Source organism: Schistocerca nitens, chromosome 10 (genome assembly GCF_023898315.1).
Source record: "Schistocerca nitens isolate TAMUIC-IGC-003100 chromosome 10, iqSchNite1.1, whole genome shotgun sequence".
Taxonomy (NCBI): domain Eukaryota; kingdom Metazoa; phylum Arthropoda; class Insecta; order Orthoptera; family Acrididae; genus Schistocerca; species Schistocerca nitens.
Window position 1 is genome coordinate 82,384,775 of NC_064623.1, and position 13,313 is coordinate 82,398,087.

The 13,313-nt window shown below is 37.1% G+C and overlaps 1 protein-coding gene across 1 annotated transcript in view; it reads left to right on the top strand.

Moving 5' to 3' along the window:
- The window catches only part of LOC126210423 (chymotrypsin-like protease CTRL-1), a 142,316-nt gene that overhangs the window by 60,974 nt on the left and 68,029 nt on the right, over positions 1 to 13,313 (top strand). Inside the window, exons 4-5 of the mRNA XM_049939654.1 lie at positions 7,473 to 7,581; positions 8,831 to 9,012. Of these exons, the coding sequence (XP_049795611.1) occupies positions 7,473 to 7,581; positions 8,831 to 9,012 (291 nt within the window). The remainder of the gene's footprint in view (positions 1 to 7,472; positions 7,582 to 8,830; positions 9,013 to 13,313) is intronic.

Genomic DNA, 13,313 nt, shown 5'->3' on the forward strand with positions numbered 1-13,313 from the left:
TTGATACTCACTAACTTATTAATCAAAACCTATAGGGTACTTCCCTTTGACCTAGAAACATGAAATATAGCAAGAAGCAGGTTTTAACAGTACAAGTAAAGAAAAAAAATCTGATAATTGATAATTTGTAATTACATCACAAGAAAAAAAAATTATTTTTCCATTTGTCACCCGACTGTCTGTTCATCTGATAAGACAGTTTTGTCTCAGAATTCAGTAGATATATCAAGTTAAAATTTGTGTCACATACTGATGTCTATGACCCTATGGAAGTGTACAAAATTAAAGCTTCTAAGTCAACCATTAAATGATATGACCACTTAGGTCACATATTTTGATAGTTGCAAACACACTCATCAAACCTGTAGGGTACTTCCTGTTCATCTAGAATCATGAAATTTGGAAAGAAGCAAGGTTTTGCAGTGCAAGAAAAGGAAAATTATATGTATCTAGTCCTTTGTTATGCAACTGTCTGTCTGTCCATCTGATAAAACCCTTTTCTCTTGAATGGATAGAAGTAACAAGTTTAAATTTATGTCACATACTAAGGTCTATGGTCTCTTGATGGTGTATACAATTTAAGCTTCTATGTCAATCCAGTCAAAAGATACAGCCATTTATGCTACATGTTTTATACTTGTGAACTCACTAATCAAAACCTGTAGGGTACTATCTACATACATGTCAATGGATGGACTATCTAGACACATCAAAAAAAGTTTTGCATCACTCCGGTTCCCGGAACTCCTGAAGATAGATGTTGACTGTGGATATCATATCACAGACACAGTCGCTTTGACTGTTCAGGGATGTGACTAAGCCCGCCCAAAGATGTAAACAACCATGCATGAGCAGTGCCTATTAGACGAGGGGGGGGGGGGGGGGGTCCAATGCCGATTAGTTCCAGTCATTCCACCAGGAAAGAGGTATATGGCTCATGTTGTCTGTAGTTCAACCATGCCTAGACGGTCAATACCACAGTTTAATCACATCTGCATTGTTACTTTGTGCCAGGAAGGGCTCTTAACTGGGGAAGAGTCCAGGTGTCTCAGAGTGAACCAAAGCGATGTTCTTCAGACATGGAGGAGATACAGAGAGACAGAAACTGTCAATGACATGCCTCACTCAGGCCCCCCGAGGGCTACTATTGCAGTGGATGACCATTACCTGCAGATTATGGCTCAGAGGAATGCTGACAGCAATGCCACTATGTTGAACAATGATTTTTGTGCAGCCACAGGATGTCGTGTTTCTACTCAAACTGTGTGCAATAGGCTGCACGATACGCAACTTCACTCCCGATGTCCATGGCGAGGTCCATCTTTGCAACCACGATACCATGCAGCACAGTACAGATGGGCCCAACAACATGCCAAATCTGACATATGCCGCTGGTGATCAGGGAAGGTGCCATAATGGCTGTATGATAAGTGAATTTCATCATCTGACCAATAGTGCAACCATATCAGCAGCATATTGGTGAGGCATTCACTTCATGCACGACAATTCGCGTCGCCATCATGCACATCTTGTGAATGATTTGCTCCAGGATAATGACATTGCTTGACTAGAGTGGCCAGCATGTTCTCCAAACATAAACCCTATTGAACGTGCCTGGAACAGATTGAGAAGGGCTGTTTATGGACAACGTGACCCACCAACTACTCTGAGGGATCTACCCCTAATTGCCATTAAGGAGTGGGACAATCTGGACCAACAGTGCCTTGATGAACTTGTCGATCATATGGCACGATGAATACAGGCATGCATCAATGCAACAGGACATACTACTGGGTATTAGAGGTACTAACCTTACAACTTATCTTAGAAGAAAGATTAAGAAAAGGCAAACCTACGTTTCTAGCATTTGTAGACTTAGAGAAAGCTTTTGACAACGTTAACTGGAATACTCTCTTTCAAATTCTGAAGGTGGCAGGGGTAAAATACAGGGAGCGAAAGGCTATTTACAATTTGTACAGAAACCAGATAGCAGTTATAAGAGTCGAGGGGCATGAAAGGGAAGCAGTGGTTGGGAAGGGTGTGAGACAGGGTTGTAGCCTATCTCCGATGTTATTCAATCTGTATATTGAGCAAGCAGTAAAGGAAACAAAAGAAAAATTCGGAGTAGGTATTAAAATCCATGGAGAAGAAATAAAAACTTTGAGGTTCGCCGATGACATTGTAATTCTGTCAGAGACAGCAAAGGACTTGGAAGAGCAGTTGAACGGAATGGACAGTGTCTTGAAAGGAGGATATAAGATGAACATCAACAAAAGCAAAACGAGGATAATGGAATGTAGTCAAATTAAATCGGGTGATGCTGAGGGGATTAGATTAGGAAATGAGACACTTAAAGTAGTAAAGGAGTTTTGCTATTTAGGGAGCAAAATAACTGATGATGGTGGAAGTAGAGAGGATATAAAATGTAGATTGGCAATGGCAAGGAAATCGTTTCTGAAGAAGAGAAATTTGTTAACATCGAGTATAGATTTAAGTGTCAGGAAGTCGTTTCTGAAAGTATTTGTATGGAGTGTAGCCATGTATGGAAGCGAAACATGGACAATAACCAGTTTGGACAAGAAGAGAATAGAAGCTTTCAAAATGTGGTGCTAGAGAAGAATGCTGAAGATAAGGTGGGTAGATCACGTAACTAATGAGGAGGTATTGAATAGGATTGGGGAGAAGAGAAGTTTGTGGCACAACTTGACTAGAAGAAGGGATCGATTGGTAGGACATGTTTTGAGGCATCAAGGGATCACAAATTTAGCATTGGAGGGCAGCGTGGAGGGTAAAAATCGTAGAGGGAGACCAAAAGATGAATACACTAAGCAGATTCAGAAGGATGTAGGTTGCAGTAGGTACTGGGAGATGAAGAAGCTTGCACAGGATAGAGTACCATGGAGAGCTGCATCAAACCAGTCTCAGGACTGAAGACCACAACAACAACATTAGAGGTACCAGTGTATACAGCAATCTGGAACATGCTCTCTGAAGATCTCGCTGTATGGTGGTACAACATGCAATGTGTGGTTTTCATGAGCAATAACAAGGGCAGAAATGATGTTTCTGTTGATCTCTATTCCAATTTTCTGTACAGGTTCCGGACCTCTTGGAACTGATGTGATGCAAAACTTTTTGTGATGTGTGTATATACATAATTAAGCTTCACCACTACAAAGTTCATGGGATAGGACACTTCCCATTGTACCATGCACAAGGATTTCTTCCTCTTACATTTGCATACGGAGTGCAGGATGAAAGAGTGCTGAAATGCCTCTGCATGTGCATTAGTTGACAATCTTGTTCCTTCAGACCTTAGTGTGAAATGTGGGAGGGAGCCGAAAATTCCTAGATTCCTCTCTCAACATTGGTTCTTCAAATTTTGTAAGTGGGCTTCCACAGGATTGCTGACCTCTTATCTTCGAGCATCTGCCAGGTCAGGGTTTTCAGCATTCATGTGGCACTGTCCCATGAGTTAGACAAACCTGCCACCATATGTGGTGTCCTTCTTACAATATGTTCTGCATACCCTGTTAGATCTATTTGGTATGGGTCCCATACACTTGCACAAAGTTCTAGGTTATCACAAGTGTTTTGTAGATGGATTATGTGTGCCCAGTATCCAATCAAGAAACTGAAGTCCAGCAGCTTCCTTACCTACCTTTGAGCTTGTATGATAGTTCCACTTAATAATCAAACAATGGAAAATCCAGGATGGAATGTAACAATATTATGAAAAGGAAAGTTGCTACTTACCCTATAACAGAGATCCTGAGTCGCAGATAGGCACTACAAAAAGGTTCTCACAATTAAAGCTTTCAGCCGGTAAGGCCTTCATCAACAATAGATCACACACACAGACACACACACACACACACACACACACACACACACACACACACACACACACACAGACACTCATGTAAATGCAATTCACACACACAACTGCCCTTGTGTGCATGAGTTGCCTTTGTGTGTGTGTTTTTTGTCTACTGTTAAAGCCAAAAGCTTTAATCGCAAGAGTCTTTTTGTTGTGCCTGCCTGCAATTTGGCAATTCCAATTAATATTCTTACAAATTGTTACACCCAGGTATTTGTTTGAGGTGATCCATTCTAATCAATTAATTTAAATGTCATAGAGTGGCTGTACATCTACCATGAACCAGCAAATTGAACAGCCATATTTTTTGGATTGAAATGTATCATTAGTATACCAACACCCGAGAAAATTTTATGTACTTGCCTTTTGAAAAGTTAAATTACTGGCATACTATTGGCTGCTGATGACTTGTGAAGAATATTATCTTCCAAACTGTTGAAAGTTCACTTTCTGGGTGCATTTTATCTATTCTTTTGGAAATTTTATCGTAAATTAAAGGCACTTGTGATTGCCTTGGACAAGAGGTGCCCCTGATAATTTGAGTTGTATGTACATTGAAGTCAAATGCAGTCAAGCAAGTGTGATTTGTGGTAATTATATCTTTCACCCACTTGATCTTGATGATGGCATGTACTAATACAGTGGTTCACAACGTTTCTGAGACATTTACCATTGTGTGAAAATAGGTATTAGTTATTCCCCCTCCCCTGCCACAAATATCAATATTAGTGCCTAACCAACTTTGGAATAAAAATAAATTTTCTTTGGACACTTTTCTTATTAAAGTGATGAAAAGTAAATGATATTTAGTTTCTGTAGGTGTTTTATTAGACCACAAGCTAATGAGTCACTAAAACAATTCGTATTTCTTATTTGTAATAACTTTTTTATAGAATCTTGAAGCTGTTGTCAGTGCATCACGAGTGTAACCTAGAACTCTTTCTCAGAAAGAAAGCTGATTATCCACATTGAGGGTAGACACTTTTTACAAAATGTGCTTCCTTGGCGCCACTCCTCTCTGTAGTGATACTTGTTTTAGTCACACCTTTTCCCCAATTAAAATCAACAAAGTTAAAAGTGTGCACTACAATTACTGTTTGTAAATCACTTGATTGCCTGATGCTTCAGTTCTGACCTTGCAGAAATTAGAAGATGCCTTGTGTCTGATCACTGCTGATAACAATAACAACCATAAATATTAAGAATACAGTGTAGGCCCTACATCAGTGTAGCTGTTCATCATATAGTTGTGATGTGCTGTGAATTAGTTTGTTTATTGCTGTGAAGTGAATAACAAAGCAATTTATGACCTATTGCAGGAACAACCCACAACTCAAAGAAGTTGTTTCCATTGTGTGTAGTGGGTTGACTATGTTAGAAGGATGATGGTTATATATTGGTTTCACAAGCTGTAAGCTCCATTACATTGTGTCACAGATTAATGATAGTATTTGGAAAAAATGTAATTATTAGTAATTTATGTAACACTAATAACAGTGTTTAAAAAAATTAGTTTAATGACCAAAAACAGGTGAACCATATTGCATTTACCCCTTAGAAAACTATGTTTTGCCCCTCATTGGATAGTAACCCCCTGATTAGGAACCAGTGTCCTAATAAAATTTCTTGCAGTCGCCTATTTCTTTCAGAACAAATAAACATGTTCCAGTATTTGTTTATGAACATTGTCTCCCCTTGTATGACTGTGGTGCTGAGAGTATGGTTTTCTTCCAAACTATGGAAATAACTCATAAGAATTACACATTGAACTCATGTATTAACTTTCCTTAACATGATAACTCATTACATCCATTCACAATAACTTTCACAGTCTCGAAAGATGTTGTTATGACTGACTTATCTTTACATCGTCTCAGCTCAGACAATATTCAACTGACTGTTGATTAGGTTTCACCTTATCACACTGTTTACATTGTTGTTGTTACAAGCCTTTTTTCTGTGGCTGCAAAACACCTCTGAGCCATGACGTCAAGGAGCGAGCGGCCCCACAGCAACTGACAATGCTAACTCACCATCTCACCTTGTAGATGTGATGCGCCTATGTCTTGCATCCCATCTGCACAGCTCACAAACTATTCCTCACATAGTATGACATCTGAAACTTAGCTACTACTAATAAAATAAACTTCCTTGAAATTTCATGAGCATCTTTCATTGTTATGAAGGCTTGAGACATGTGAGATATCTGTTTATCAGAACTGACAAGTCACATCTCAGAATTTATCTTTGAAGTAAGTTGAGCAGATGAAACTGGTTTAAGGTTGAAACCATTTGTTCCGTTTCATATTTGCTATCTCTTATCTTTCTTATTACATTAGATTAGATTAGATTTACTTTCATTCTGATTTATCCGTAGTGAGGAGGTCCTCCAGGATGTAGAACATGTCAGAAAAACAATAATACATGTCAAATATTTACAACTAAAACAAATAGGCTAATGTACCTTCCACAGGTCCCATATTAATGAACACTATATGAAAGTATCTTTTTACAACACTCATTTATTAAGGTCACATTAATGCACTGTATTTAACAAAATTAAAAAAAAAAGTTTTTTTTTATTTATAAGGTAATAAGCATTACTACAATGCTTATTTACAATGATCTCTCTCTCTCTCTCTCTCTCTCTCTCTCTCTCTCTCACACACACACACACACACAAATCAGTTGGTTCTACTGAGAAATTTATCAATGGAGTAGAAGGAGTTGGCCACCGATAAATCCCTTAGGCTTCTCTTAAACAGAATTTCAAAGGAAAATTGTAATTATTGTAAATCTTATTACATTCCTGCACCTGTTTGGAGAGTAACTCCTAAAGGGTCTTGATTGTATCTTAGTTGAACTATTATACATTTATTTGTAATATGAAGTGTTTGTTATTTTGTGACTTCAGTTTGTGCAATGGAATGCTAAAGGCATGAAATTTATATTTTGCTAAACAAATTGGAGAGAAAAATTGAACATTTCACCAAATAAAGCAGCAAATGATAGACTGGCTCCTCTCAGTGATTTGACTAATGTGGATATGGTGACGAAGTTAATGTTGATCGACGCAATGAGCTTTGTAATTTGTTTGTTAGCCACTCTACAAAAATTTAACTCATTGGTGTTGTATCCACAGGGCACTATGTTTTTGTGTTTTGTGAACTGCAGAGATTCCCATTAATAAACATGTAAAGCAAGTTTTTATAGATGTGTTGATTACTTTCAGACATGCTGGCACCAAGCCACGCTTTGTAAAACAACAGATGCTGAATGGTCCACTGCTAAAGCCACTTCACCTAACAAGTACATAGATCTTTCACTCACAACATCACAGTCTACAAGTTAACAATCACTAAAATATTATGACAGTTATAATCTAATCAAAAATAAAATGTCAAACCTTTAAAATAGAAGAGGACTGCTTAATGAAACACAGAATGCATTTTTTTCATTATTATGTCTTTCAGCCCTGTTTCAGTTGTTCTTGTTGAAGATGTTGTTAATAAAATGATTTTCTTTTGGTTATTTATTTATTTTTTGTTCTGTTGTGAGAATTATTTGTACAGAATGCTAATTATGTTTGCAGATGTGCAGACAGGAGGCCAAATTTACCCATGCAGTGGTTCAATCATCTCTCCTAACACAATTCTCACAGCAGCTCATTGTGCTCTTGCCCAACGGGAGGGCTTCAAGCTGTAAGTACTATGTGTGGTATTCCGGTTTAGTTTCTATGAAACATCAAAACTGCTTTAATAATTAGATGTTTGGTAACTCCATCACTACTACTGACCTTTCCAAACAAATGATGTCAACTTTGCTCGAGGCAACCAAATACATTGTAGCTGACATTACAGAATTGACACTGAAGCACAAAACAGTAAGTGGAAGCATTTTAATGCCTTGACTGTAAGTGCTTGGTGAAAAATTGTATTATTCGCCCTATATTTCTGGTCCCAAGCTTGTTTTGTAGTGGTACTCTTTCAAAGATATTATTTATTGACTTCTACCCTTCCTGTATGTACAATTCTTGTCTTGGAGCATAGAGCTTATGTTTATGCAGATTCCTGTCTCCATCATATCGAAATAAATTTGACTTACCTGTACATTGTCAAGGATTACTTACTTATTTCTGGTTGTAAAGCTATGCCATGGTATAGGCTTATAGGCGGTGCCCTCTCAGGATGGATGAGGATATGAGCATCTGAAGGAAGTCTGAAAAGAAAAATACTGAATAAACAGAATAGGGCTCACCTAAGCTGGACTGTGAGGACACCTGCCAGTCTAGGTGAGGTCAGGGAATAGGAAGGACATGACATTATTTCTTGTGCATGGTGGTTGCACATAGTCTACAGCTTAATATGTTTTTTTTTAATGTTGTGGTGTTGTTTCTTTTGCTTGTGATGTCTTAAACTAGTTATTTCTTTTACTATTGTTGTTTCTTGTTGTAACACATGCATTTTGTACAGTTTATCAGTCAAGCAGTGGATACTTTGTGATTGAGTGACAAACTATACAAAATGTGTATGTAACAAGAAGAAATGATAATAGCAAAAGAAATAAGTACTTTAAAATGATACAAGCAACTGAAAAAAAACCATGACATTGGGAAATCATGACAAGCTGAGTGGTAGAATTAAAGCTACCATCATAGACATGTAATAGCATCAACTGAGAAAGAAAAGAAACAAAATACCTCTGAAGATAGCACATAAAGTGCTGAAACATGTCTGGTATAACAAAACAATGTCTTTGATAAAGTGGGATTCTCTTATTTTTAGATTGGTTGGGGGCTGCAATGGACAGCTCAAACCTCTCATAGCATGTGACTAGGTTGTGGCTGTTGCTATTTAATAAACAACACTTAAAAAGTGTAATATATGTGACAGAAAGATTTGTACAACATGCTTTGTTACCTAAGTGAAAAATGTTGTCTCATACTTACAGTGCTACTGTCCGTGTTGGTGAATATGACAGTAGGGGTGATCCTGACTGCACCCCTCAGATGTGTGCTTTCCCTGTTCAAGATATCCCCATCAACCATGTTGTGGTGCATCCTGGATTTCAAAGGATCAATTACAAGCATGATATTGCTCTGCTTGTGCTAAAATCTTCTATGAATTACTCATGTAAGTATACCATGATGATGATATATGTCCTACATGATGGAATGGCCACTTCAGTAGCATTCTGCTTTTTAAACAAAAGATAATATTTATCTCCATGTTTCGATTCGCATCAATTTTAATATTGTCATTTTACTGTGAGATGTTCCACTGGTTCTTTGCCATTATATTGGGTGGTGAAGTCTGATCAGGAGTTATTATTAAATCTTGTTCACCTTATTATTTCAGTACACTCACTAAACTCTTCCGATCAAACATTGTTTCTCGAAGTGCTACAATTACTAAATGTAAATACAATATTCAGTTCTCTTCTGATGTAATGGATATTGCACTCTTGAGTACGGCTACTATTAATTATAAAGTTTTTTTCGTCATTCAGAACATCACAATTTCATTGATAAGTACCACAGTCTGTTTTATTTAACATATTACAATTGATTGAATGTGTAATAGGTTTTTTCTTGTCCTCATGATGTCATAGGTATTGTCACAGCCACTCTTCTTCTATAGCCTGCACCATATCTCCAAGGCAGGACGCAACAACATGCAATAAACTGCTGACCAGCAGATACTACAAACATGATTCAGTGTTTATTGTTGTCTCAGCTTGCATCAGATTAGATTAGATTAGATTAGATTAGATTTAATTTCATTCCAATTTATCCATAGTGAGAGAGTCCTCCAGGATGTGGAACATGTCAGAAAAACAATAATACATGACAAATATTTACAACTCAAACTAATAAGCTAATGTACCATTTCACAGATCCCAGGTGGAATGATTGTCATTTTTTTAATGAACACTATATGAAGGAATCATTTTACAAACACTAATGCACAGAATTTAAAACAAAAAGAGTTTTTTTATTTATAAGGTAATAAACATGTAATAGAACTACTATAATACTTATTTACTATGAACACATTACTGCACTGAAACACAAATCAGTTGGTTCTACTGAGAAATTCATGAACGGAGTAGAAGGAGCTGGCCACCAATAAATCCTTTAAGCTTCTCTTAAGCTGAATTTCATTGGTTGTTAAGCTTTTTATGGCTGCTGGCAACTTATTGAAAATGTGTGTTCCTCAATAATGCACACCTTTTTGTACAAGAGAAAGTGACTTTAAATCCTTGTGAAGATTATTCTCATTTTTAGCATTGATTCCATGAATTGAGCTGTTGGTTTGAAAAAGTGATATATTTCTAATGACAAATTTCATTAAGGAATAAATATATTGGGAAACAATAGTTAGTATCCCTAGTTCCCTAAACAGGCTTCTGCAGGATGTTCTTGAGTTCACACCACATATAACTCTTACTGCATGTTTTTGTGCCCGGAAAACTTTAGCTTGGCTTGATGAATTACCTCAAAAAATAATCCCATATGACATTATGGAAAGAAAGTAAGCATAGTATGCCAGATTTTTCATTTTTATATCCCCTATGTCTGAAACAATTCGCATTGCAAATAGAGATTTGTTAAGACTCGTCAGCAGTTCTACGGTGTGCTCTTCCCAGCTTAATTTATTATCAAGCTGTAACCCCAAGAATTTAACACTGTCCACTTCTTCTATCTGCTTGTCATTGTATGTTAGGCATATACTCGTGGGACACCCCTTACAAGTTCTGAACTGCATGTAGTGTGTTTTTTCAAAGTTTAGTGACAAAGAATTGGCTAGGAACCAGTGATTAATGTCTACAAATATTTTAATAGCCGGTCTTTCTAAGACTACACTTGATTTGCTATTTATTGCAGTGTTTGTATCACTGGCAAACAAAACAAACTTGGCATCTGGTAATGTTACTGATGATAGGTCATTCATAAACACAAGAAAAAATAAGGGCCCTAAAATGGAACCTTGTGGGACCCCACATGTAATTAGTTCCCAGTTGGATGATGCCTGATAGCTTAATACATGTCTTTTTCCTAATAATACCCTTTGTTTCCTGCCAGAGATATAAAATTTGAACAATTTTGCAGCATTTCCTGTTACGCCATAATATTCTAATTTACTTAAAAGGATATTGTGATTTACACAGTCAAACGTCTTTGACAGATCACAAAATATACCAGTTGCCTGTGATTTTTTGTCTAATGAAAAGTGAAGATAGTCTTCTCAGTATCAGAAGCATTTAGAAATCCAAATTGCGACTTTGACAGTATATTATTTGAGATAAGATGGTTATAAAGCCAATTGTACATTACTTTTTCTAAAATTTTTGAGAATGCTGGCAAAAGTGAAAGTGGACGGAATTTGATGCTATTTCTTTATCTCCCTTCTTAAACAGTGGCTTAACTTCAGCATATTTCAACCATTCAGGAAATATTCCACTGATAAACGCCTGGTTACACAGATAGCTTAATATGTTACTTAACTCAGAATCACATTCTTTAATTAACTTTGTTGATATTTCATCATACCCACTAGATGTTTTTGATTTTAAAGATTTTATGATGGACATTATTTCTGCTGGGGTAGTGAGAGTCAAATTCGTTTTATGGAAGTTACTTGAAATGTCTGGTCTGAGGTATTCCATAGCAGCATCTACAGAACCTGACAATCCCATCTTTTCAGTAACAGTTATAAAATGTTTGTTAAAAAGTTCTGCAACACTATACTCTGAGGCTCTGGATGGCGCTCAGGGAATCAGAGCAGATGACATAAGCAGCATGTCGGTGGCGGCGGATGTAAAGAACAGCCTGGTAGAGGGCAAATAGCTCAGCTGTGAAGACCGAACAATGGCCATGGGGCCGGTATTTGAAACTGTGTGCCCGACAATAAAAGAACACCCGACACTGTCATTGGTCTTAGAGCCATCTGTATAAATGAAGATCGTATTAATGAACTTCGAACAAAGTTCGACAAACCGGGAGCGGTATACTGAAGCTGGGGTAACCTCCTTTGGGAGCAAGTTGAGGTCAAGGTGAACGCGAACCTGAGCCTGGAGCCAGGGTGGCGTTTGGCTCTCGCCCACTCGAAAGGTTGCAGGGAGTGAAAAATCAAGGTGCTGAAGGGGGATTGCTTATAAAGATCATGACACTGATCAGTTTTAGGCCAACTTACATATGGGATAGGTCTCTCCTTGTTCTTCCCTGATATCATATATAATACTCATCCTGTATTGAGGCTCTTCTTGGTCTCAGTTTCATTCTCTGTTTACTTGCTGCTGCAGTTACAGATGATAATTTTGCTATATTTCTTCTTGGTGTGGGGCACATTTTCTGGATACTTTCTGGTGCTGCTGGTGTTGATTCTTCTGTGGAGCTTCTGTACTTTACTTTACTTTCTGCTGATGATTTTCGATGACTCACTCATTCATTGGTAGATGTATTTTGTGTACTGTCCTTGTTTGATTGATGGCTGTCAGTGGGGAGGATTCCTCTTGACAGTGTTAGCACAATCCTTCTGCAGAGGATTCAGTGTTTTTGTTTCCTGTCTCCATTTCTAATTGAGAACAGCCTTCAGATGTGGAATTCATATAATTTTGTGTACACCTTCACATCATAGAAAAACTTGCTCATTTTTTTCTTTAATTGTGAATTGTGATGAAAGACTGTCAATGGCACCATGTCATTGCATTTAAAATTAGGGATGCTTGCTTTTAAATTATGTTCTTGCACTCTGCATTGTGCATGTCTGTTGTGTAGCTACATGATGAAAGACCCCCAGGATATCGTAAAGTTAAAATTTATTAAAAACAAAAAATGAAACACAGATTGACCTTAAGCATTGGCAAAGATGTTAATTATGAATGCACGGTAAAGCACGGACAAATGAAAAAAATCATCATTCATTTTTCTTTATACATGATTTTGTTTCTCACTCTCTTGTATGTAGAAGTTGTGTTAAGAAGTGCCGTCCAGAATATGATGGGCTGCGAGTGTTCTGCGTCATACATATTTTGAAATAAGAAAAAATTTTACACCGGTATTAAGTATTTTTTATGAAAGTGAAGTGAAACCAAGTAAGGAGGATTTTCTTATTTATGACACACACTGGTGTTCTTGAAGTCTGCTGCCTGCAACTACATTTGAAATGTAAGAGAAGAAGTCTGATAGCCTAAAGTTCATACAAGCACAGAACATTTATAATAAGGCAATTGTGTCATATCCATATGAATTTAATAATTTTTAATTTTTATTATTACAACACAACTGTCAACCTGTGTGCCAGGACTTCAGGACACCGGTTTTGAGTAGGTTTTGTTAACTATTGTTATAGTAAGAAATTTTTATGACATTGTTATTAGTCATAAACAACTAATTCTCTGTATTTTCTGTTTGCATGGATCACAACAGGGA